Source organism: Chrysemys picta, chromosome 5 (assembly GCF_011386835.1).
Source record: "Chrysemys picta bellii isolate R12L10 chromosome 5, ASM1138683v2, whole genome shotgun sequence".
In the NCBI taxonomy this organism is placed as follows: Eukaryota; Metazoa; Chordata; order Testudines; family Emydidae; genus Chrysemys; species Chrysemys picta.
This window is the reverse complement of record NC_088795.1, coordinates 120,427,130-120,451,116: the sequence shown is the minus strand read 5'-3', so window position 1 is coordinate 120,451,116 and position 23,987 is coordinate 120,427,130. Positions and strand designations below refer to the sequence as shown.

General features: G+C 40.0%; 1 protein-coding gene across 5 annotated transcripts in view; it reads left to right on the top strand.

Moving 5' to 3' along the window:
* The window catches only part of AFAP1 (actin filament associated protein 1), a 175,006-nt gene that overhangs the window by 44,842 nt on the left and 106,177 nt on the right, over positions 1-23,987 (top strand). For 2 of the 5 annotated variants that reach the window (XM_065597100.1, XM_042855504.2), the window contains exons 2-3: positions 11,256-11,342; positions 18,261-18,555. The exons of 1 other annotated variant lie outside the window; for it this stretch is intronic. Coding sequence is in view for 2 of the 4 variants with exons in the window: in XM_005300759.5 (XP_005300816.2) it covers positions 11,273-11,342 (70 nt within the window). In the remaining 2 variants the exon portion in view is untranslated. The remainder of the gene's footprint in view (positions 1-11,255; positions 11,343-18,260; positions 18,556-23,987) is intronic. 2 more of the 5 variants (XM_005300759.5, XM_005300755.5) reach the window with 1 other exon arrangement.

Sequence of the window (23,987 nt, the reverse complement as noted above, 5' to 3'; positions counted from 1 at the left end):
ATTAGGAACTGAGGATCAGACCACATATTAGAAAGATTATTCCCACAGATTTGGAATAAGGTCATGGGTTCCAAGTATGATCTTCCTTTCATGCCAGTTTTACAATAGTTACTATTTTTTTTTTTTTGCAGTGGTAGATCTACTACTTATTCCATATGATTACAAAAGAATGGGATTCTGCTTTTGCTAACTTAGCTGAGTAAGGGGAACTCTCCTTTTCCTTATCTGATTCATTTAATGTCCGTTTGGGGGACAGGATTGCTTGGGAGATTAGTAATTGGACTCCTGGGACTGTTCACCTTTTAAGATCTCCAGTTGAAATCTGGCCCACATTAAAAGCCCCCATTTGATGGCTGTTCATGGCTAACATGAAATGAGTTGGAGGTCTCAGTCTAGTTCTTGAGAGACATCTCTTGCAAAATAACTCCCACTACAATTGATGCACAATGGATGCACTTTAAACAACAATAATAATATAATAAAGCATCTTCCTAGAGATAGAAGAGCCTCTTGCCCAGAGATATACTCTCTCCAGGTCAAGGGTGGGGACATTAAAGGCAAGTTTGTACTCCTATTGCCATGCTATGTTATGAATGGAATACTTGAGTTTTCAAGACTGTGATTCTAGTACATTTTAGAAGCATTACACTTCCCTTTTATAATAAAATTAAAGTGTGTCTGTGAGGGGGGGAGGGAGGAAACCCTAAAAAGCCTATCTTGAAAAATAAAAACTTAACTTTGGCAAGGGGGCAGGGGAAGAGATCAGACTATTGGATGAATGTTGTTACCATGATCCAATCGGGAAAAGGTAGATTCAACTTACTTGTGTGTTGGCTAACATTTAACTGGAGAGCGGGGGGAGAGAAGAGAGATTGATCAGTAGATTCTAAATGGACAGAACAATCTGAGCATCCAAAACCACATCCAATGTTAATCTATGAAAGCAAATCTTGTGCCTTGCTAATACTACGTTAGAAAGTCTGAATGGTGCCTGAAAATTAACCCTCTTTAGCTCTGTTTCGTAATTATTTGTATTTTATTCTAATCATAGAATCATAGAATCATAGAATATCAGGGTTGGAAGGGACCTCAAGAGGTCATCTAGTCCAACCCCCTGCTCAAAGCAGGACCAATTCCCAACTAAATCATCCCAGCCAGGGCTTTGTCAAGCCGGGCCTAATGAGGGGAGTGACACCGTTTCCAAATTTATTGTGAAAAAATTTTGCTTTTATTTTCACTGTGACAGCCAAGAAGGCTTTAGTCCTCAGAAAAGCCCCAGAACAATTGCTGAGAACTGCAGAATATTCAGCTAAGGGCTTAATTACGTCTAGGGTGCCTGAGCTTCTGTGGGAAAAGAGAATCTCTTTCTGTGAAATTCACAACACAGTCATTGCTATTGGATTAAACAACGCCTGCACTTGCCATTGTGGTTGTAGAAAAATGTTAAATTCTTTGCTGTGTAGACCACTTAATTGAATGTGGTCTTTTATAATAATAGATGGTAGAGGAAGAAATGGATTTATATGTGTCTGCTGAGGAATTTTTCAGAGTGGGGCTTTAGAGTTCAATCTATAGACTAATAGGGGTGATGTAGAGACAGCGCATTAAGCCGTAGGGAAGGGTGTGCATGTGTGTCATTGCTCTCAAGTGATCTCATCTAGTCGGCTGAAGGTAGATGCATCCAGGGCATGATCTTGCCTTCTAAGGGGCAAGGAGAATAAGGGCTCTATCCTGCCAGGAGCTGAGCGCTCTGGACCAATTCAGCAAAGCATTTAAGCATATGCTTAACTTTTTAAGAATGTGAGCAGACTATTCACAAACCCTAAGTGAAAACAATGCGGAATCCTTGTGATACCTTAGAGGCTAACAAATTTATCTGGGCATAAGCTTAGGTGGGTTTATGCCCAAATACATTTGATAGTCTCTAAGGTGCCACAAGGATTCCTTGTTGTTTTTGCTGACACAGACTAACACGGCTACCCCTCGGAAGCCCTAAGTGCTTTGCTGAATTGAGCCCAAAAGGAGAAAAATGCGGCTTCCGAGCAGTGGTGCCAATGACCCCTGCCAGCCCTTGAGAAGGTCATATTGCGTGTTGGCAACCAGAAATCAATCACATGGTTTCTTCTATGTTTAATTATATTCTCTTTTTTTTCCCTCCAACCTCTTGCTATCAGAGGCAAATAAGTATCATCCCTCCAGGGTGGCTGCCAGTTCTCTTTTGTGGCATGAATTTGCTTAGGAAGTATTCACAAAAAATAGTTTAGCGAGACAAGGCGGGTGAGGTAATATCTTTTATTGGACCAATTTCTGTTGGTGAGATGGACAAGCTTTCGAGTCACCCAGAGCTCTTCTTCAGACCTGGGAAAGGACACAGGAGGTAATTGTCCCACTCTGCTCAGCATTGGTGACGCCTCAGCTGGAGTAGGAGTACTGTGTCTGTTTCTGGGAGCCACACTTCAGGAAAGATGTGGACAAATTGGAGGGAGTACAGTGGAGGGCAACAAAAATGATAAAATGTTTAGAAAACCTGACCTGCGAGGAAAGGTTTAAAAAAACTGGGTATGTTTAATCTTGAGAAAAGAAGACTAAGGGCGGGGGGGTGGGGGGGGGGGGGAGGGAAAGGACCTGATAACAATCAAATACATTAAAAGCTATTATTTTATAGAGGGCTGTGATCAGTTGTTCTCTATGTCCACTGAAGGTAGGACAAGAAGCAGCAAAAGAGATGTGGGTTAGATATTAGGAAAAATATTCTAAGTATAAGGGTAGTTAGGCCCTGGAATAGGCTTCCAGGGAAGGTTGTGGAATCCTCATCCTTGGAGGTTTTTTAAGAAGAAGGTTGGACAAACACCTGTCATGGATGGTCTAGGTTACTTGGTGCTGCTTTAGAGCAGTAGGCTAGAATAGATGACCTGTTGAAGTCCCTTCTCCATTTCCATGAGTCTATTAAATTTAGGCCTGATCCTGTAAATTACAGCATGTGGCAAAGTACTTCACCACTGACTTCAATAAGGCTCCATTTGGGTGCAGCAGTCTGTCTGTGTCCTGTCAGTTCAAGACTCAAGGCCTACAGATCTGAAAAGAACATGTTGCTAGAGAGAATCTCCATTCTACTTTTTTGCTCGATTGAGTAGCCCCTTATTTTAAATGCAACCCCTACAGAACTTCAGTCACAGGTGGATTTTATAAGAAGAACATTCCGTTTAAGTCTCGGTTTTACTAAAACAGTAGATATTGGTGTAAAGCAACATGGTGCTGCATGTCTCAGAGGAGGATAGGGGTGGCAAGATCTTATATATGTTATTTTGACATCCTGAAGATTTTTTTAATGTTTAGCCACACTGTGTCATTGTCATTAATTCTATATTGTTCAAAATAATATTTTTATTTTATTTAGAAAGTACTCAACCAAAGGTGAAGTGCCTAATAAAGTATAACCCAAGAGGAAGGAAGGCCTCCTGGATGAAGTCCACGACTGGGACTCAGGAGAGCTGGATTGTCTTCCTAGCTGTGATGCCAGCTCACTGCATAACCTTCAGCAGCTTACTTAGGCCAAACTTTTAAAACTCTGATGTCTAGAATTAAGCAGATTGGGCCTGGTTTTCAGAGGGGTTGTGGACCTGCAACTGAAATGTGGGTACACAGCATCTCTGAAAACCAGCCGTTGTGAAGTTTGGTGTCAAACTTTGGGCATTCGGGGTTGAGAATTTTGACACTGGAGCTTTGTCCTGAAAAGTGCTGAGCACCTTCATTACTGAATGGAAAGTGCTCAGTTTCTCAAAATATGCATGACATGGTGCAGGATACAACCCTTTGTTTCTTCTGCTTTGCTTTCTGTAAAATGGGCTAATAGTTATCTATCTACTTCCTAGTGGTATTGAGATACTTAAAACTAAAGCTGTTTTTTAAAAGCAAAAATGTATTACTGTTATAAATGGCAAAATAGCCCCAAATGGTATCAGAACATTTATTTTTGTACCCTCCAAAAGAAATAAATTCTATTTTGTATAAACACACTAATTTAAGCATATAAAGCACTTTTTAAAAAGAAAAATATTTGTATTTATATATTTTCAGGAAATATTTGACTTGATTGAATTGAATTTCTGCTTCAGAGGGCAAGGTGTTAACTTGGGAAAAACTTGGAATTTATCTTGTGACAGATGATTTTAATCTAATGAATCTCACTTTTATCCTACTCGTTCTCCTGGGGTCTGATTAGAAACAGTCTGACAAGGAAAGACTTTTTTGCCCCCTGAAAAGTCACACTTCCTTCTGGAGATGAGTAATGTGAGTGTTTGTTTTAATGAGAGATTCAGTTTTTCAAAAAATAAATAAATAAAAGACCTCCCTAAATAAGAGAAGTTGCCAAGAAGCAGATAATTTCCTTTTTACTCATATGGAGGGCCCTATTAAATTCATGGCCATGGAAAAATGCGTCACGGACCATGAAATCTGGTTTCCCCCTATGAAATCTGGTCTTTTGTGTGCTTTTACTCTATACTATACAGATTTACCCTATACTATACAGATTTCACGGGGGAGTCAAGCGTTTCTGAAACTGGGGGTCCTGATCCAAAAGGGGACTGTGGGGGAGGTTGTTGCAGAGTTATTATAGGGGGTCGCAGTATTGTCACCCTTACTTCTGCGTTGCTTTCAGAGCTGGCTTGCCAGAGAGCGGCGGCTGCTAGCCGAGGGCCCAGCTCTAAAGGCAGCAGCACAGAAGTAAGGGTGGTAATACTGCGACCCCCTTTCAATAACTTTGCAACATACCCGCACAGCTCCCTTTTGGGTCAGGACCCCTACAGTTACAACACCATGATATTTCAGATTTAAATAGCTGAAATCATGAAATTTACAATTTTTAAAATCCTATGACTGTGAAATTGACCAAAATGGACCGTGAATTTGGTAGGGCCCTACTCATATGGTAAGTTTCCAGAGCATCTTTTTCGAATCCTTCTTGTTGCATCTGAACAATTTGAGTGAAAATGAAATGTCCTGCATCAAAAAGACCAATAGCCTTGAAAGCAGAAACAGATATGGCTGGGACATTGGTTATGAGTTCGAGAGCCTTTCAGCCTCCACCTCACTGGTTAACGATTGATCCAGTCAGTAGTGACTGAAAATTATTGCTATATAAAGGCTGTTACATGGGTCTTTGTATTATGAATTAATAGTTCAGGCCCTAGAGGAAGTTATAAAAATTACCACTGTTAATTGACACCTTTGCTAATATCCTCAACAAAAGTGATGCTGGCATGGAGAGTGAATTTCGGTCTCTTTCCAGAACAAGGAAGAGATACATTAGCAGGTCGTTGCAAGAAATCAGTTCAGTGTCTTCCTTGTATTGAGAACCTCTGCCACCGAGGCTGTGAGCCTGCTGACTTTCCTGAACACTAAAATAGTCTGAAATGTTCTAGTGCTTAGCGCACACAACTACTTATCAAGAGATCAATATTCTGTTCCCTGCTTTGACACCCTTTCCGTTAAGTGACCTTGGGCAAGTCACCTGACATCTCTGTTGTTTTACAGATGAGAAGACGTGTCTTCTTCACAGGGGTTGTGAAGCTAAGTTCATCATATGAATTTGAAGCACTTTAAGATCCGTGGCTGGAAAGTGCTATAAGAGTGTAAAATATTGTACTCATCTGTCGAGCGTGTATGTGTATTTCACTGTCTTCTACTGGAGAGCATCAGAACTATTTAACTATGAGAGATGCCAACTTGCTAACATGTTAGTTCAAGCGCATTGTGCTTTTAGAACTCAGGTGCTCCTCCTCCATCCCTCCAGCTGCTGCTGCAAAGTTAACTTGTTAACTCTAGTGTGCAGCTTAGTGGCTACTATAGATGGCCATGGGCTTATTACAATATTAGGGGATGTCTACACAGGGATAATAGACCCGCAGCTGGTCCGGGTCAACTGACTCCGGCTGCAGGACTAAACATTTCTGTGTAGATGGTTGGACTCGGGCTAGAGCCCAAGCTCTGGGACATTCCACTATTGCAGGGTCCCATAGCTTGGGCTCCAGCCCAAATGTCTAAACAGCAATTTTGCAGCTTGGAGCCTGAGCCTGCAAGCCTGAGTCAATTCTGGCTACCCAGAGACTTTTGCATCCATGAGCATAACATACTTTTTCAGAAGGCCAAAATAAATAAAGGGGGACAAAATGAAACAATTTGCAGGAGGATATTTTGCTAAGAGAATGTTTAGATTATAAACTTTTTCGGGGCTTGGAGTGTATCCACTCTTGTGTTTTGTGGAAGACTGACCTCGCTGTCAGCTTGAGGAACAGCTCTCAAAACAGCGTTGGGGAGACCCATGGCTAAAGGTATGTGTGCTTTATGTGGATGCTGTCCAAGTGCCATGATAAAAAGCAGCCTTTGAAAGCCACTTGTGAACTTTCACCCCATCTTCCCTCTCCACAGACTCAGCGTTTTTAAGATTTGTACCTCCATGTTGCCTCCCAGTCTCTTTCTCTGTTCTTTGTTTTTGTTCTCCTTGATGTTCTTAAATTACTTAGCTCTATGTTGTTTACTTTAAAGTGGGGAGGCTTCAAGACATTTATTTGTTCGTTTAGAAAAAGCTCACCATTTCCTGGGCCGAACAGATTAAACCCAAACGCTTGCACCTTCTGTGACCCTCTCTCTTTGTTATATGTCTTAGAAATATATCCTGTAAATGAGGATTGGTCTTGTTTTTTTCATAAGTTCTCCCTGAATACTAAAACTTTATCATAAAAGGTGACGTCTTCATTTCTTTTTTACACCGGGAAAAGTCCTGACATTACTGAAAGAATGAATGGTGGCTTGTTTTGATTTCTCACTGAGGAAGTTCAGACTAGAGTCTTACTGACATTATCTGTGTTTCTAGACACTCAAATGTCTCATTATACATATTTCTTAGAGGAGTTGACACTCTGGAAACTCTAATTAAGCAAGTAGATGGTACATGCAAGAATTCTGGTGCAGTTGTCAGTGTGATTTTGAAAAGGGTTTTGCACCACCAACATTCTAGTCTTCTGTCTTCCTCTTTTTCTGACATAGTTCATTAGTGAACTATGGTCATTTATTTGTGAAATAAAGAGGGAGGTTCTGTTGGTTTTATTGCTCCACTGGATTTGCAGTGCTTTAGTCTTGCAGCTGAGTGCCTTTTTCTCTAAAGGAGTTCTGGAGGCTTACAGGAGCCTCCTGGGGCAAACCAGTCTGGCCCATTTCTTGACTGCAGCGTGGGAATGCTTTGACTTTCATGAAGGTGATGATATTCACTCTCACAATGAGGAGGATGTATTTTGGTATAGCTGCTAGTTGGTTGCAGATCAGATGAAGTGTGTGTCAAGCTGATTGGAGACAACCTGTGAAAAACTTGTTATTTTCCAAAATGGATATAATAGTGCAGATCATCATGGCAGATCTGAGAGAAGCCATATAGTATGAGAGATGCCATAGAGGTTGGAGGAGTGAAGTCCCTCCATTTGGCCCGGAGGCAATGCAGCCTCGTGGCTAAAGCACTGGACTTGGATTTTATGAACCTTTTCATAAAAGCTTTACAACTGCTTTAGTGAATAACCATGGGCAAGCCATTTCCCACCCTGTTCCTCAGTTTTCCAATCTGTAAAATGAGGATAAAGATACTGACCTCCTTTATAAAGCACTTGGAGATCTATGGATGAAAAGCATTATATAAGAACTAGATGGTATTATTGTAAGAATACTAAAAGCAATTAATTTGTTAGGTGTCCATGTTGCTATCAGTTAGAGTGGCTAGCTGCTTCTTGAGGAATCTCATAGTAATTCTTTCTTAAAGAGAAAATGGATGATGTAGAGGATGGAGTTGGGTGGTGTACAATTAAGTATCTCTGAGTTCCAATCCTGTGCCTGACATTGACTGACATAGAATCATAGAACTGGAAGGGACCTCGAGAGATCATCTAGTCCAGTCCCCTGCACTCATGGCAGGATTAATTATCTAGACCAGGGGTCAGCAACCTTTCAGAAGTGGTGTGCCGAGTCTTCGTTTATTCACTCTAATTTAAGGTTTCACGTGCCAGTAATACATTTTAACGTTTTTAGAAGGTCTCTTTCTATAAGTCTATAATATATAACTAAATGATTGTTGTATGTAAAGTAAATAAGGTTTTTAAAATGTTTAAGAAGCTTCATTTAAAATTAAATTACAATGCAGAGCCTCCCCGGACCAGTGGCCAGGACCCGGGCAGTCTGAGTGTCACTGAAAATCAGCTCGCATGCTGCCTTTGGCACGCGTGCCATAGGTTGCCTACCCCTGCTCTAATGGTTGGGGCAACTTTCTGCTTCTGTTTTCCCCATCTGTAAAATTAGGGTAGTAATGCGCCTCTTGCAAGGTTGTTGTGAGGGCTAATGTTTGAGGTGCTTTGTAAAACAAGTACTTAAGAATTTTCAAAATATTGAAGCAGCCTATTACAAAGCATTTTAAGACCCCATACACTTTTCCATCCATTTCAAAATTTGTCCTTTCCAGTTTCCACAGTGAAATTGAGAACTTTTATTTGGAATTTTTTCACAAATATTTCAGTTACTTTTTTTCCGTTGAGTCTCATGATTCTTTTTATTCTATTTAATCTCTCCCACCACTCTTGTTCCAGAATCAAAAGCTTGGCTTACATAGTAGGATATATTTTCATCCTGGTGCCTGGGAAATGAGTTGTGCAACTATCTTTGTTGCTAACAAGAATAGTGCCAGCCACCTTACTCCCTCCACATATGATGCGAATGTGCCCTGGCACGAACAGTATTCCGTTATTGGTGGTGGTGGTGGGGGAGAGGAATACTAGCGCTTAAAATTTTTATCTGAAACATTTCTTCTTACTGTATGCACGAAAAAAAGTGAAATTGAAGTAATTTTAATTAATCCAGGCTGCAGATGATCATTGACTTGGCTTGAAATCCAGTTCTCTTACTCACAAATTGCTTAGTCAAGTCCAGGAGTGGAATGCAGGGCAGTGCATCTAGTTATGAAGGCTGTTTGAATGGAGCATTATGCTGAGTGTTGCCTATGGGGCATTGTCTGTGTGCTGAGGTCTGTTGTCCCCATGATCTCACACGTCCCTATTTGGCATGCAGGTAACTGCAGTCCATTTCATTCAAATTAGGTGTGGCCCTTCATGGTGTGAGAAAGCTGCCAGTGTGGCCCTCAGCATCTGACTTCTCTCGTGATTGGAGGCAGTGTGGCTTTATGGCTTGACTGCACACGGGTAGCTAAAACAGCTGCATTTTTACTTTGGTTCTGCCATTGAATCACTGGCATGTGGCCCTGGTAAAGTTCAGTGACATTTGACAGGAACTGAATCAAAAGAGTTCTATAGAAATTATTATTTTAAAATGATCTTCATTACATTCTGTAGGATTTTAAACCAATTTACAGAATTTTATAGCAGGGATATATAATTCCCTTCTATATTCTATCAGAAGCTTACTTAAAAATATTTTTGCAAAAAAGTAACACTTTCCAGTTAAGACCCTTAGGACGACTTCTCGTAATATTCAACCGTGGGGGCCAAAAGTTTAAAATAGATAAAAATGGCCCAGTTTTCAGAAGGAGCCACAGATGCTTTTGATGATTGGTTAGTATAATTTTAGGACTGATTTCAGTTGGAGCTGTTAGGCAAAGGCTGAGCATGTTTGAAATTCCCACCTTAAGTGCCTAGCTTTGGGCACCAGGATACGGAAGAGTTTGGACATAACATGTCTGCTTCACTTTCCCCATCTGTAAAACAAGGCTAGTTATACTTTCCGTCCTCCAAAGGGCCTTAAAAGGATGAAGCAGTTAACGTTTGTACAGCACTTTTAAAATGTAAGACATTACAGAAATGTTATAGGCGATCAATATCTGCTGCACTTTTTCATCTTCCCTCATGAAGAGGGTAAAGGTTGTTTTCTAGAATTAATGCCTTCGTTGTAATTCCTTTCTTGATTTGTCCATTTGTCATTTTCCATCACTCCCACATCTGGAATGAAGGGAGAGCTTGACTTGATGTACATCTGTTCACTTTGCATGCTATTAACAAACAATTAAGAAAAAGCACAATCATGGCAAGCTAGCACAAAATAGAAACCATGGAAAAATCTTTTGCCACAAATGTGTGTTTGCATCATTCATATAAACAAGCAAGCTTACAGTGACAGACGTTTTTTCTTTAAAGGGATATTGTCAAGGTTTACAGACTCCAAATTACCCATCTTTCCTTTCTCCCCTTACTCCTACTCCAGTGGTAGTCTAGCTTCTTCAAAACATATCCCTTGTATGGTAAATCTCCTGAAATATAGCGGTCCTTTCTTTCACTGACCTGTCATGTCTTTGTCCTTCAGCCTCCCATTGTTTGACTGGCAGGTATTAGTATTGTAGAAGGCTAAGGAACTTTCATTATTCTGTTGCCAGTATGTAACCCTATAAAACCAGTATAAAAAGAACCAGTATAAAAAGAAGGACAACACTGCAGAAGATCTAGGGCACAGTGGAGCCTTCTGTCCCATTCCACTTACTTTATTCTCTTTTAACAGTTAGCTGGATGCTAAGTAGTTTAAAGCCATAATCAGAAGGGTAGCCGTGTTAGTCTGTATCCACAAAAACAACGAAGAGTCTGATGGCACCTTAAAGACTAACAGATTTATTTGGGCATAAGCTTTCGTGGGTAAAAAACCCACTTCTTCGGATGCATGGAATGCAAATTACAGATGCAGGCATAAATATACTGACACACGAAGAGAAGGGAGTTACCTTACAAAACTCCCAACTCCCTTCTTGTTATGTATCAGTATATTTATGGCTGCATCTGTAATTTTCAATCCGTGCATCTGAAGAAGTGGGTTTTTACCCACAAAAAGCTTATGCCCAAATAAATCTGTTAGTCTTTAAGGGGCCACCGGACTGCTCGTTGTTTTAAAGCCAAAATGTGACTTTTAAAATATTCGTTTTAAATTAGAGACCCCATTGTTAACAGCAGCATTTTCATTGCATTGCTTTTAAACTTCAGTGAATAGAGTTTTTGTTTGGATATAAACATTTCATCATGGGGCTTTCAATCCAAAATGTAAAATATCGCTAGTATTTGAGGATGAGAAAGTGAAACTAACTACTGTGTTTGTGTGGTGTGCAACAAATGAACAGACTTCATTAATGGTGTGAAGATCAAACTCCTTAATATTTTAAGATATTATTAATTCAGACAGACTTTTTAAATAAGATTTTTTTTACTTTTTTTTTTTTTACCTGACAGTGCCTCTTTCAGATTGAATGGTGTTTCAAGTGGGACGTAACTGGGGAAGAAGTTTACAGTGTTCTGCTTCAGACTGTTTTCCTGAAGGTTTGTGAAATGTTTTCCTGAAAGTTTGTGAAATGAATTCTTCTAGTGCAAGTTAAGACTACAGCATCATGGCTTTACTTGGGAAAAAATCATATGTGACCTCTGGTAGATTTACCTGATTAAAGAAAACAGAATTAGGATCCTTTGAAAATATTAACATCAGGGAGTTTTAGGGCTCTTTAAGACACCTTTGATTTCTCTTTCCCGTTACCTACTCTAGCTCTAGGGTGACCAGATGAGGGAAAGAAAATATCGGGACACGTTGTGGGGGTGGGGGAGGGTGTGTGCAAAACAAAACAAAAAGCCGAGTCAGTCATGCCTATCTAGCTCTGGCTCAAGCCAGATGAAAATAGAAAAGTGTTAAGAATGAGTCTTTAGAGGGCAAAAATCAATCTCATTTGGCCATGAGTGAGAACAGGCACTAAGAGCTGGGCTTGTAGATGTCGTTTATACACCCAGTGGCAGTCCTCAGGGTTTTTTTTATATAAGTATGAAAGGCACACATTTATTATGTCCTTCAAAAGACATTTAAATTTTGGTACAGTTGATTTTGTTGTTGTTGTTCTGTGGGCAAAGTGTGGGGGGATATTGAATCTCAAGAACCAATTCAATTTAATTCAGGGATTGCAACTGCAGATGAAACATTATAGCCTTTTCTTTAGGAAAGGAAATGGTCCTGTCAGATTAGAGGCTATTGAACCCTCATGCTAATTGCAAGAGCAGTTATGTGCACAGTCTAGTAATTATCTGTAATTTTAAGGAAGACAGATGTAGCATTAGCTTCTGATTTAGATAACAGCCTTATTAATTTTCAAGTGAGCAGCAGAAGAAGCAGATGGTGAGATGAGGGAAGTAGTCAAATGTTTGCCATTGATAGCTCTTACTTTTGTGTAATAAATTTGGCTAGTGATTGGCTAAGCCAGCAGGGTCCTGATTGCTATCAGGACTCTAACCAGCTGGGTCCTTCCTGGGGCTGTTTTCAGAAGGCTGGTGCATGCTAATGTGTGTACTGCTGAGGACATGACAAGTATTGTTTTAGTTATGATGCCATGGGATGGCTTTTATATAAGTAGACACACTAATAATACTCTGAGACCAACAGATCCAAGGCTTCCTCAGTGAGATTCTTTTGTCCATGAAAAGCAAAACATATGAACAAAAAATCTTCACCTGTTACAAACTGAGCCACTTCTTTAAAAAGCAGCAAGGTGTGGGGATTTTTGCATTTGAGATCTTGGTGGAAGTGTATTTGGCAGTACTGCCCCTTTAATGTTACTTGGGATTATAGGAAGAACTGTTCAGTGATGCACAGCACCTTTTTGTCAAATATTGTTGAGCATGTTATTCAGGAAACGATCCAGCGACTTAAGGTACTAGACAGGTGGCATGCACGATTCCTGGTGAGGATCTTGTTAATCTGCAGATAGCCCGGCCACCACTGATAAAAGCGTGACACAGACAAGGGGAATTGCATGCAGTCCTCTCAGTCATAGAATGCAGCTGGCCAGGTCATTTTTTTTTACCTTCACAATAACTATCAACTCAACTGACCCCAGTTGGCAGCCGTGTGGACAGTTTCAGAAGAAGCTAAGGATGGCATCAGCATGAAGACACCTCCAATAGATTGGTCAAAGATGGGGCATGCAGGTGGTGGGAATTGCACACTGCCTGTGCTGTGATCATTCTGTGGATGAGGAGAGGACTCCTTCACCAGGGCCATCATTCTGGCACTTTTCACAAATACTAAATTGACTCCACTGGTGTCCCTCTTCGTGAATGCATTCAGAATCACGTTAACCTACATGAGAGTGCAGCATGGTGAATGTATGTAACAAAGTCAGAGGATACCACATACGGACTTGTGTGTTGTAGCATATAGATGTTTCTTTTACAGTAATGACACTTAGTTGGAATGCTGCATGCATAATTTTCAAAGTCAGTTAGTTCTGGCAGCACTGAATCTCTGGACATATTTCTACAGTGTTATGAAACATTGTACCACTGGAGAATAATTTGCACAATTGGAAAGGACCAGCTTTAAATAAGCAGGGAGCAGACACAACGGGCAGGTCAGTTTCCTTAATTATCGTAGACTACTGGACATTAAATGATGAGGTCACTGTTTCCTGACAGCTGATTTATATCTCTCCTGTTCTGCTTCTGGCGGGATGAACACAAACCCAGCTCTTTGTGTATTTTTCTCCTTTTGCCCACAAGTGAAATGATCAAGTATTAAATGTCAATAATTAAAATAACAAACCACTGATTTTCTTCAAACCTGGCTTGATTTTTAGGTCAGTGGAGCTATTTATGTGAGCAGTGTCTAACCCAAAGGTCGGTAAGAAAAACAGATGCAAGATCAGATAGTACACAACTGTTAGAGCAGAGAGAGTGTGAAATCATTGTGGAGGGGAGTGCTGAAAGAAGTGGGTTTAAGGAGGTATTTCAAGGGGGCAGAGAAAAGGAAGACTTGCCAAACATATGGGGCAGCATGACAGAATGCAGGGAGCTTAGAGAATAATAAGGCAAAGGAAATTGATACAATATAGGGAGTGGAAGAGGAGCAGGGGGGGGAACGAAAACAACGGGGTCAGATTTTATGTAGGATTTTGTAGAGGAGAATATGGGGCTTGAAACTGATATTGTAAAAGACAAGAACCCAGGAGAGGAGAGGTGGATGGAGTAGTAGGAGAGGAAGATGATTTTACCATTAGCGTCTAGTGTTTTTGTGTTAGCATTTAGACAAATTTGATTTAATTTTTCATTCTTGATGCTCAATTCAAATGACATCTATATATCATTAAAATAGTGGATCAGATTCTCATCTGGTGTGAATTAGGTTAATGCCATTGAAATCAATGAAACTATGGAGATTTACACCAAGTGAGGTTCGGAGCATCACATTTAATTAACAGTTATGATAAGAGGACACACTTTTTATGCAGTTCTGATGACTATTTGTTCACTCACAATCTGCCTAGATAGTGTATAAAAATATTTTAGTGGGGGTTGGTTGGTTGGGTAGGTTTTGTTTTTTTTTTTTTTTTTTTTTTCCAGTCCATAGTCGAAGCTTCATGTTCAGGAAGGCTGAGGTAATTTTTGAAAATGTTTTCAAACAGATTTTCAAGGATGTGCATTTTTTTCAGCTAACTCTTCCCTCTGGAAACCAGAACTCTTCAAGAGCATTTTGACAGCCAAAAACTAAAATTGTATTCAACATTGGTGAATTAAAGCTTGATTTGTTCGCACAATATAGCAGTGCATATTTGTGCTTCATAAAGGTTTGCAGGTTCCACCCCTAAGTACAACATTGTAAATATGACTAATTAAAGCAATATAGCACTTACATGATTTTTCAAGATCTATATTATAATTTTTGTTATGCGGAGAAGCCTGATTGGATAGATCTTCAGCCAGCCACGTGTTGTTATAACTTAAAGCAATATAATAAAAATCCAACAGACAGAAAAATCATGTGCAGATTTCTGCTGAAGTTCTGAATATAAGCATATTACAGATAAAACTGCAGCTGTTGTCCATTAAATTCTCTCTGAGAATAGCTGCTGGCATGCTCTATCCTGCCTTCAGTGTACTGTAGAGAACCCAGTTGAAAAACAGGTTCAGAGCATGTCTCATATTTCACTTACATGCATGAAATATGCCACAAAATGCTGAAGTCACTTTTTTCTTTTGAAATATAACCTCTCTGTAACAGTGTTTACTGTCTTGATAGAGTTGGGCATAGGAATTACTGTGTAGGTCTTTTCACATATTTTTGGACAATTGATTCTCCTATGCAATCTTTTGGATTGCCTGTTTTGGCCCTTGTGCTCAGCATAGATGTAAATGTTCTACAGAAAGTACAAGTTCCAGTTAAGATGATGATATTTGAAAACTTAGGAGTTTTTTGGGTCTGAGTAAATAACACTTAAGTGTCTACATATACTCAAATGACTTTTTGTCATATAAGAGAATATGTATTTAAGTGAGAAAGTCTCCTTGTTTATTTTAAAGCCCTTAAAATGAGTTTATTTGATAAAATATCATTTGCCACTGACATCAGTGGAGCCCGGATTTCACCAGTGTCTCACCTTCTTTTCTAATCGCTATATAATATGCATTTTCAAAACTGTCATTTGTCCTATTTTTTTAGGAAATTTCAAATATAGTTTAGACCCTGGGGGCCAGATTTTTAATGGGTTTCTAAAAATGCACTTGCAAAATGTACCTGTTCATCAGTTTTTTGTGTGTGAGCAAATAGCTGCAATTGCAAGCACATTTTTAGAGCTTAGTCTTTGGTCTTGAGGATTTGGCCCAGGGAATTCAATGTTACTAATGAAGGTCCATCATTGGTTTATGCCATTGTGCCTAGACATTACATCTAATGTGGACTTATTTTTAGGTGTCGGGATTTACCCAAACCTCGTAGAGACCTGACACTACAACCATTCTGCCAGAGTTCCTACTCCACTCCAGTCCATTGTGTTACCAGCACAGTGGACCTGCAAAGTAAAGCTTTCTAAACTATTTGGTCTTTGTTTAATGCCGTGTGTTATGCACCCAGCACAAACTGTCTTAGAAGAGTAGCTGGGCTCTGAGTTACTGCACATACTTCATTTCACTTCCTTTGCGTTCTCCCCATAGATTGTAAAATGTATCTTAATGCAAATTTTGGTAATTTGCACTGTCCAAACCCCACAGTAATGCTGTTCATAAGCAGGAGAGAAAAAAGAAACCTCAAGAGACAACTGGCTAGGGGAAGTTAATTGTACGGATGGTAGGAATACAAGGAACTGTGGGAGTTTAAATCAACAGCACCACAGTTACTGCTTTCTTGCTTTATACAGATTAAAATAGGTAATTTGTAGAAATGCACAAACTTCTTGTTGTCAATTAGGAACTGGCTCATGGTTACTCCTGTGGGACAAGTCTTCTCTCTGGGGGTTCACTCCAAGTATGTGATCTGGATGCTGGAGGAACTGTGCACAGTGAAGTGGGTGGGTGGGGGGACGTGCAGAACAATTGTTCCAAGCTGCAGTGTAGGAGGAGTGTAGACTATTGGGGGTTTTGCTTAGTGGTTCTGCCTCCATTCTTTCTTGTACATGGCTATGGAGGGGGGTTCTTGCATCCAGTAATGCTTCATTTCCCAGAAACCTGCTCTGCTGCCAGGAGTTCCCTCTGTGTGTGTTGGGCTACTCCAGTGCATGCTACATGGGACTACGTCTTAAATCCACCTCGACACTGCAGCTGGTGCAGAACACAGAGGCCCACTTGTTAAGTTGGGCATATCTTTTCTGCAAGTACATTAAACCAATTCTCTGTGATCTGCACTGCTTGTGTCTTGGTTCTGGAGTCAATTTTAAGATGTTGGTTTTGATCTGTAAAACCATAAATGCCCTGTGTCGTACCTATCTAAAAGACCCAAAATTCATGGAAACTTTTGACCTTAATCTTTCTGTCTCAATTCTCCATCTGTAAAATGGGGATAATAATACCTCCTATTTTACAGTATTGTGAAAATAAATTCATTAATATTTGTGAAGCACTCACATACTGTAGTGGTGAATGCCATAGAGAAACCCATGAGAAAATTGATTCTGTCTGTAGAGCAGGGTTTGAATAGTGTGCAGTAAATGAGGCCTGGGCTGCATGCTGAATAATGAGGAGAAAACAAAATATGGAATAGCTGCTCATTAAGCGAGCAGCAGCATCCTGTGCACTGAGTGCGGCAGAGTTCCCGTGGAAAATAAAGTATATGTTTATATAAAGTATGGATTTCATATAATTAAATACAGTACCATACTGCAAATGCACAAGTGGGACAAATTAAGATTGCACAGGCAACTTTAAATTCAGGCATTTCCAAACTTTTGAATGCTTAACTTTGGAACCTTCATACTATTCTTTTGTGTGCAATATTGATATAGTTTGAGACATCACTGTTTTGGAGGACTTGTTGAAACCTCTTGGGGATTTATGTACTTTTTAAAAGGCTCTGCTTTAAATTTCTGTTATACTGACAGCTATATTTGACAGCCCAGACAACATAAGATTTGCCAAATATCAGAGAAAGTAGGAAACTGGAGATAGAAAAGATCTATACATTTAATCAGTCTTTCACGTTCATTTTTTTCCTCTATGTATTTTCTAGGGCTTTTTCCGTTCTTGATAGAAACTATGGTTCAGACCTTGAAGTCCTAACTTGTTTTTTTGTTTCACCCTTTCTTGGTCAAAAGTGGGTGGAAGGACTTTTGGATATGGTCCCACAAAATCATCCATGAAAATCATCATGGTTTTATCATTTAGTTTAGTAACAAACTAGACAAATACTCAGAGAAGCTTTAATGTCAAATTCACATAATACAAAATATTCCTAGTTTGCATGGAAGATAATCTACTTAAAATATTCATGCCTATGAATGTAAAAGAGGTTTTAAGTGTTAGCTACTGATAATTGAGGTATTGTTACAAGAATTAGACTGCTTAGTACAAAAATAGAAACATGACACTGAAAAATCCTATGGTTGCCTTCTGTGTATGTCTCCCTCCATTGTTACATTTGTTTGTGTTTCAATTGGATTAGTTAATTTGCTTTCTGACATTTTTGTGCTTTGAGTAACACATTTTAAAGACATCCTGACCTAAAAACAGATAAGCAGGCAGCCCTCAAGCAGGGTTCATATGAGCTTATGGGGTGTATTGTATGCTTTAATTTCTTTTGTTTAACATGCATTACCCATACCCTCGAGTCTTTGTTGTGTATCTGGCCACCATCTGCTACTGAGATCTGGAGTCTTGGGCAGAGCTTTTGTCTTCTATCACACAATTTCTGTCAACCTTTTGTAGCATATGAGACTTCCTTGCCTGAGCATGTTTGCTAGTACTGTAATAGTTGCTTATCTTCTGTGGTTTGACCAGGACTGGCCCCAAGCGGCGGGGGGAAAAAAAAGCCGCAAATTCGGCGGCAGGTCCTTCCCTCCAAGAGGGACTGAGGTTCCCAGTGCCGAAGTGCCGGACGGGCCGCCCCTCAACGTTGGCCGCCCCAAGCACCTGCTTGCTGCGCTGGTGCCAGGAGCCGGCCCTCAGGACACAACACAGGAGCTGAGTTAGTGCACGAGCTATGAAGCAAGACTTGGAACGTCATGGTGACAAGATGTTGTGAACCAAAATAAACTGAGATGTTGCAATGCAAGAAACTCAGATTTCTTCATTGGTAAGAATAGTGGAATCTGGAAAGGAAAGTGAAATAAAATTCCTACAATGAACTGAAAAATAAGCATGGGCTGGGCTTTCTATTTCATTTGGACTGCAAGGTGGAGTGAGATCCATATGTCTGGACTTTTCAGAGTATATTTTGGGGAGAAAAAAACATTTTTTGCTTGAAAAATAAATCTTTAGAGGAAAACTTCAAAAACTTATGTGGATTATGCTTTACATTTCTGTTCTTAGTTACTGACATTTCTTATTTGTGCAGCACATTGTTATAACTGGCTTAATTTATACAATTAATATTATGTTAAATAATTGATTATAATGTTAATTCTTCATCACTAGCTCTTTGATTTTTCTGATTTTATGAACTTGTTTGAAAGCAGACTTTCTTTAAAATCTGTGGTAGTGCATAAAGCTGAACTTAAAAAAAAAAAAAAAGCCTTATCCATCTGCCCTGTACTAATGGATTACACTCCAGTGAGTCTGTCAGTCAAACACCAGCTGTAGATGAGTAAGCAGGATTTTTGGCAACTTGTTTCTTGCCCAGATATTCCTTATCTGCTTTCCCACCTCTTGTTTTATCGCCTTAATGCTTTGACTGCAGCAGTAGGAGTTCTGATTATTTATTTGGAAACCTAAGTTTGTACAAGCCAATGCCTTGAAGCCTGAAGTGGAAGGGGAAAAAAAGGAGGAATATGTGTGGGTTGTAACTATAATGATCCCCTAGTGCTCATTAAGGATTACCATAAATATGTATGAGGCAGGAGGAGTGTTTAGTGGCTGTGTCTTTTGTCTCTGCTGTTCTTCATGCTGCTTGGAAAGATAGTGGGTGACAATCTGGGTGGCTCCAGGTTTGGAATCATTGCTAAAGTTTCTAGCAGGGCTCACCTATATTATTCTGTGGATAAAGTGACCTGCTGAGGGATCTTACCCGTGTTTCACTTCATCCTCGGGATGGTTATAAGAACATAAAAATGGCCATACTGGGTCAGAGCAATGGTCCATCTAGTCCGCGGTAGGCAACCTATGGCACACATGCCAAAGGCAGCATGCGAGTTGATTTTCAGTGACACTCACACTGCCTGGGTCTTGGCCACCGGTCCGGGGGGGCTCTGTGTTTTAATTTAATTTTAAATGAAGCTTCTTAAACATTTTAAAAACCTTATTTACTTTACATACAACAATAGTTTAGTTATATATTATAGACTTATAGAAAGAGACCTTCTAAAAACGTTAAATTGTATTACTGGCACGCGAAACATTAAATTAGAGTGAATAAATGAAGACTCGGCACACCACTTCTGAAAGGTTGCTGATCTAGTCCAATATTCGGTCTTCTGACAATGGTTGGTGCCAGATGCTTCAGAGAGCATGAACAAAACAGGGCAATTATCAAAAGATCCATCCCCTGTCCTCTAGTCTCAGCTACTGGCAGTCAGAGGTTTAGGGACACCCAGAGCATAGGGTTGTATCCCTGACCAGCTTGGCTAATAGCTAGGGTTGCCAGTTTTGGTTGGACATAGTCCTGGGAGTTTCATCACATGATATCTTTTTAATTAAAGATTAATCTTTAATTCCTGGAAATTCCAGGTCCATCCTGGAGAGTTGGCAACCCTACTAATAGCCATTGATGAACCGATCTTCCCTGGACTTACCTAATTATTTTTTTAACCCGGTTATATTTTTGGCCTGGTAATAAGTTTCAGTTTGACTCTGTGTTGTGTGAAGAATTTCCTTTTGTTTGTTTTTAAATTTGCTGCCTTTTAATTTCATTGGGTGAACCTGGGTCTTTGATTATGTGAAGGGCTAAATAATACTTCCTTATTCATTGCCTCCACATCATTCATCATTTTATAGACTTCTATGATATCCTTGGCTCCCCTTAGTTGCTTCTGTAAGATGTGCAGTCCCAGTCTTTTTATTCTGTCTTCATATGGAAATTGTTCCATAATCCGAATAATCTTTGTTGCCCTTCTCTGTACTTTTTCCAATTCTAATATATCTTTGTTGAGATGGGGCATCCAGAACTGCATGCAGGTGTGAGTGTACAATAGATTCATATAGTGGCATTATGATATTTTCTGCCTTATTATATACCCCTTTCCTGATGGTCCCTAACATTTGTTAGCCTTTTTGACTGCTGCTGCACATTGAGTAGATTTTTTTTTCAGAGAACTATCCATGATGACTCCAAGATCTTTCTTGGGTGGCAACAGCTAATTTAGACCCCCATCATTTTGTATGTCTAGTTGGTATTATGTTTGCCCATGTGCATTACTTTGCAGTTATCAACATTTAATTTCATCTGTTGTTTTGTTGCCCAGGTTAGTGAGATCCCTTTGTAACTCTTTGCAGTCATCTTTGGACTTAACTATCTTGAGTAATTTTGTATCATCTGAAAACTTTGCCACCTCAATATTTACTACTTTTTTCATATAATTTATGAATATGTTAAACAGATATGGTCCCAGTACAGATCCTTGGGGAACCCCACTATTTATCTCTCTCCACTGTAAAAACTGACCATTTATTTCTACCCTTTGTTTCCTATCTTGTAACCAGTTACTGATCCATAAGATGATCTTCTGTCTTATCCTGTGACTGCTTACTTTGCTTAATAGCAGGTTTCAGAGTAGCAGCCATGTTAGTCTGTATCCGCAAAAAGAACAGGAGTACTTGTGGCACCTTAGAGACTAACAAATTTATTAGAGCATAAGCTTTCGTGGGCTACTGCCCACTTCTTCGGATGCATATAGAGTGGAACATATATTGAGGAGATATATATATATATATATATACACATACAGAGAGCATGAACAGGTGGGAGTTGTCTTACCAACTCTGAGAGGCCAATTAAGTAAGAGAAAATTTTTTTTTGAAGCTTATGCTCTAATAAATTTGTTAGTCTCCAAGATGCCACAAGTACTCCTGTTCTTTTTGCTTAATAGGTTGGGTAAAGGATCTTGTCAAAGGCTTTCTGAAATTCCAAGTACACTGTGTTAACTGGTTCACACTTGTTCACATGCTAGTTGACCCCCTCAAAGAATTCGAATATCTTGGTGAGGCATGATTTCCCTTTACAAAAGCTGTGTTGACTCTTTTCTCCAACATATCATGTTCATCTGTGTGTTAAATAATTCTGTTCTTTACTATAGTTTCAACCAGTTTTCCAGATACTGAAGTCCTTCATCCTTAAGGCTTCATCCTTTACTTATGGTTTGCTTCCTTTCTTACTTTGTCTTATGACATTAGAGGGCCCTCCATGAGGAAGGAATTAGAGGACCCCCGGTGGGTGGTTTCTGCTTCTGCACTCTGGCAGGTTTGTGAGGTTTGTGTATTAGAGTCGCTACTGCCATTAGCTGTAATAAATGGGTGCACATCAGACCTCATACCCCTAAGCTGGTTGATGACATGGAGGATGGTGATAGTGTCATAGGTAAATGAGGCAGGAGTTAGATCTCCTCCTTGTTGCTGTTTCCTTCCTCCTTCCCTAGCTCCTGCTTTGTAAAAGGCCAGTGTTCAAGTAGTCAATGAATTGGGAAGCTATAATAGAGCGGTTGGGAAAGCAGCTGCCTCTTATCAAGCTGTAACTGTGTGGGACGCCCACAGTGTCCAGAGGAACAAATTGCTGTCAAACCAGTCTTTGTGGAGTCCATGATAAAGTTAACAGCATCCTGGTTACATTCAGCTCCCTTCCACTCTCCTCTGATAGTGGAGAAACTGTGTCCTACAACACCTTCCTTCCTGACAGCTCCCGCAACAGGTGTGATGGTCACTGGCAGACATGGACAGACACTGGTTCCAGACCTTCATTCCGCACCCATGAGCTGTAGATCTACTGTGTATATCTGCAATTATTCTTCCTTCTATAGTAAGGGATTGTCTTTTGATTAAGGCATTGGAACAAGACTCAAAAGATTTGGGTTAATTTCCAGGCTCATCCAGAATTCCTGTGTTCTGGCGTAGTCCATTGGTTTGATTATGATGTTTTCATGCTATCTCTTTTTATGGAGATGTGCATGAATGATGTGTGTGAGAGGTTGATTAAAATGGGGGGAGAGTTGTTGCACTGGGATAATCCAATTCTCTCGGCTGCTGAAGTTTGGCCCAGTGGCACAAAGGCTGTCCCAACTGAAGGCTTCTTTAGCTGTAGTGGATAGCCATGATTTCTATCATGCCCTGTCGGGCCTTTCACAATGCATTGTTGCACAGCTTTTCAAGCCGTTGGACCAATATACGGTTTCTTCCACCTTGGCTATCAGAGCAGTCTTCGTATGTTTGGGAAGGCAATCCCTAAATCAGTCAGGTTCCACACTGCCGGTTACCCTCACCTGCTTTAGTCCACCTGCCAAGCGGTTTACCGGGATGTGACTGCTGTTGCATACTTACAGCTACTTGGAGCCACAAGTGAGGGCTGGGTGTGCCGTGAGGATCAGAGAGGAAAAGAACCACTCAAAGAATGCGGCAGTTCAAATCACTCAATGGTACTACCTTTCCCTTTCACCCCATACATCCCTGTGTAACCTTGGGCAAATCATGTCATCTTTGTGCCTACATGCCCAATCTACAATATGGGGACAATAATACTTCCTTTCCTTCCCCTCCCCAGTATCCGTCTTGTATATTTAGATTGTAAGCTTTTGGGGCATGGACTGTCTCTTATTATGTGTTTGTAAAGTGGAGTCACAATCTCGCTTAGAGCCTTTTAGTGCTACCATAAAACAAATAATAATAAACATCACCATCCCATGGAACTAATACCTTTTTTCCATCTTTTGTCCTCTGGCCCCTGTGAAAATTCAGGGTTTGGACCCAGAGAATCTGCTTACTTAGTAAGTACAACATTCACTACACTCACCCTGAACTGGAACGTCTACATTGCAATTTTTCCCCAGAGCTAGACCCTTACAAGCCTGAATCAACTGACCAGGGCCAGCTACGGCCACAACGCGGGTTTTTTATTGCAATATAGATGTACCATTAGGAACATTCTTAAGTCTTTTAGGCTATGCTTAGGAGGAAGCAACCTCCTCTTTCATTTATTCCACCTCCATTATTTACACAATTTAGAGAAAGAGATGACATTAGCAGCCTATTTAAAAGGTGCTGAAGTCTCTCTACTAAATCAAAGAAAAGCATTTTAAAGGGTCTCTTGAGATCTCTTGAAGAGATGAAGGCAAATAGGGAAACAATGTCCATTTGCCTAGCTATTATGAACAGGATGTCTTCCTGTTAGTAGGATAGTGGCACACATGGAAAAGTAAGAATTGTTCCTAATGCGGAATCTGCTATTACTGCCTGCTTCCAGAAATCATGTGTTTCTGTAGGGGACTGTTGTCACTTATGGTCAGGAAGCAGCCCTGAAAGAAACTTATTCCACCACCTGACAGTTGTAATGGATTATACAACAGATTATATAAAACACAGGCTCAG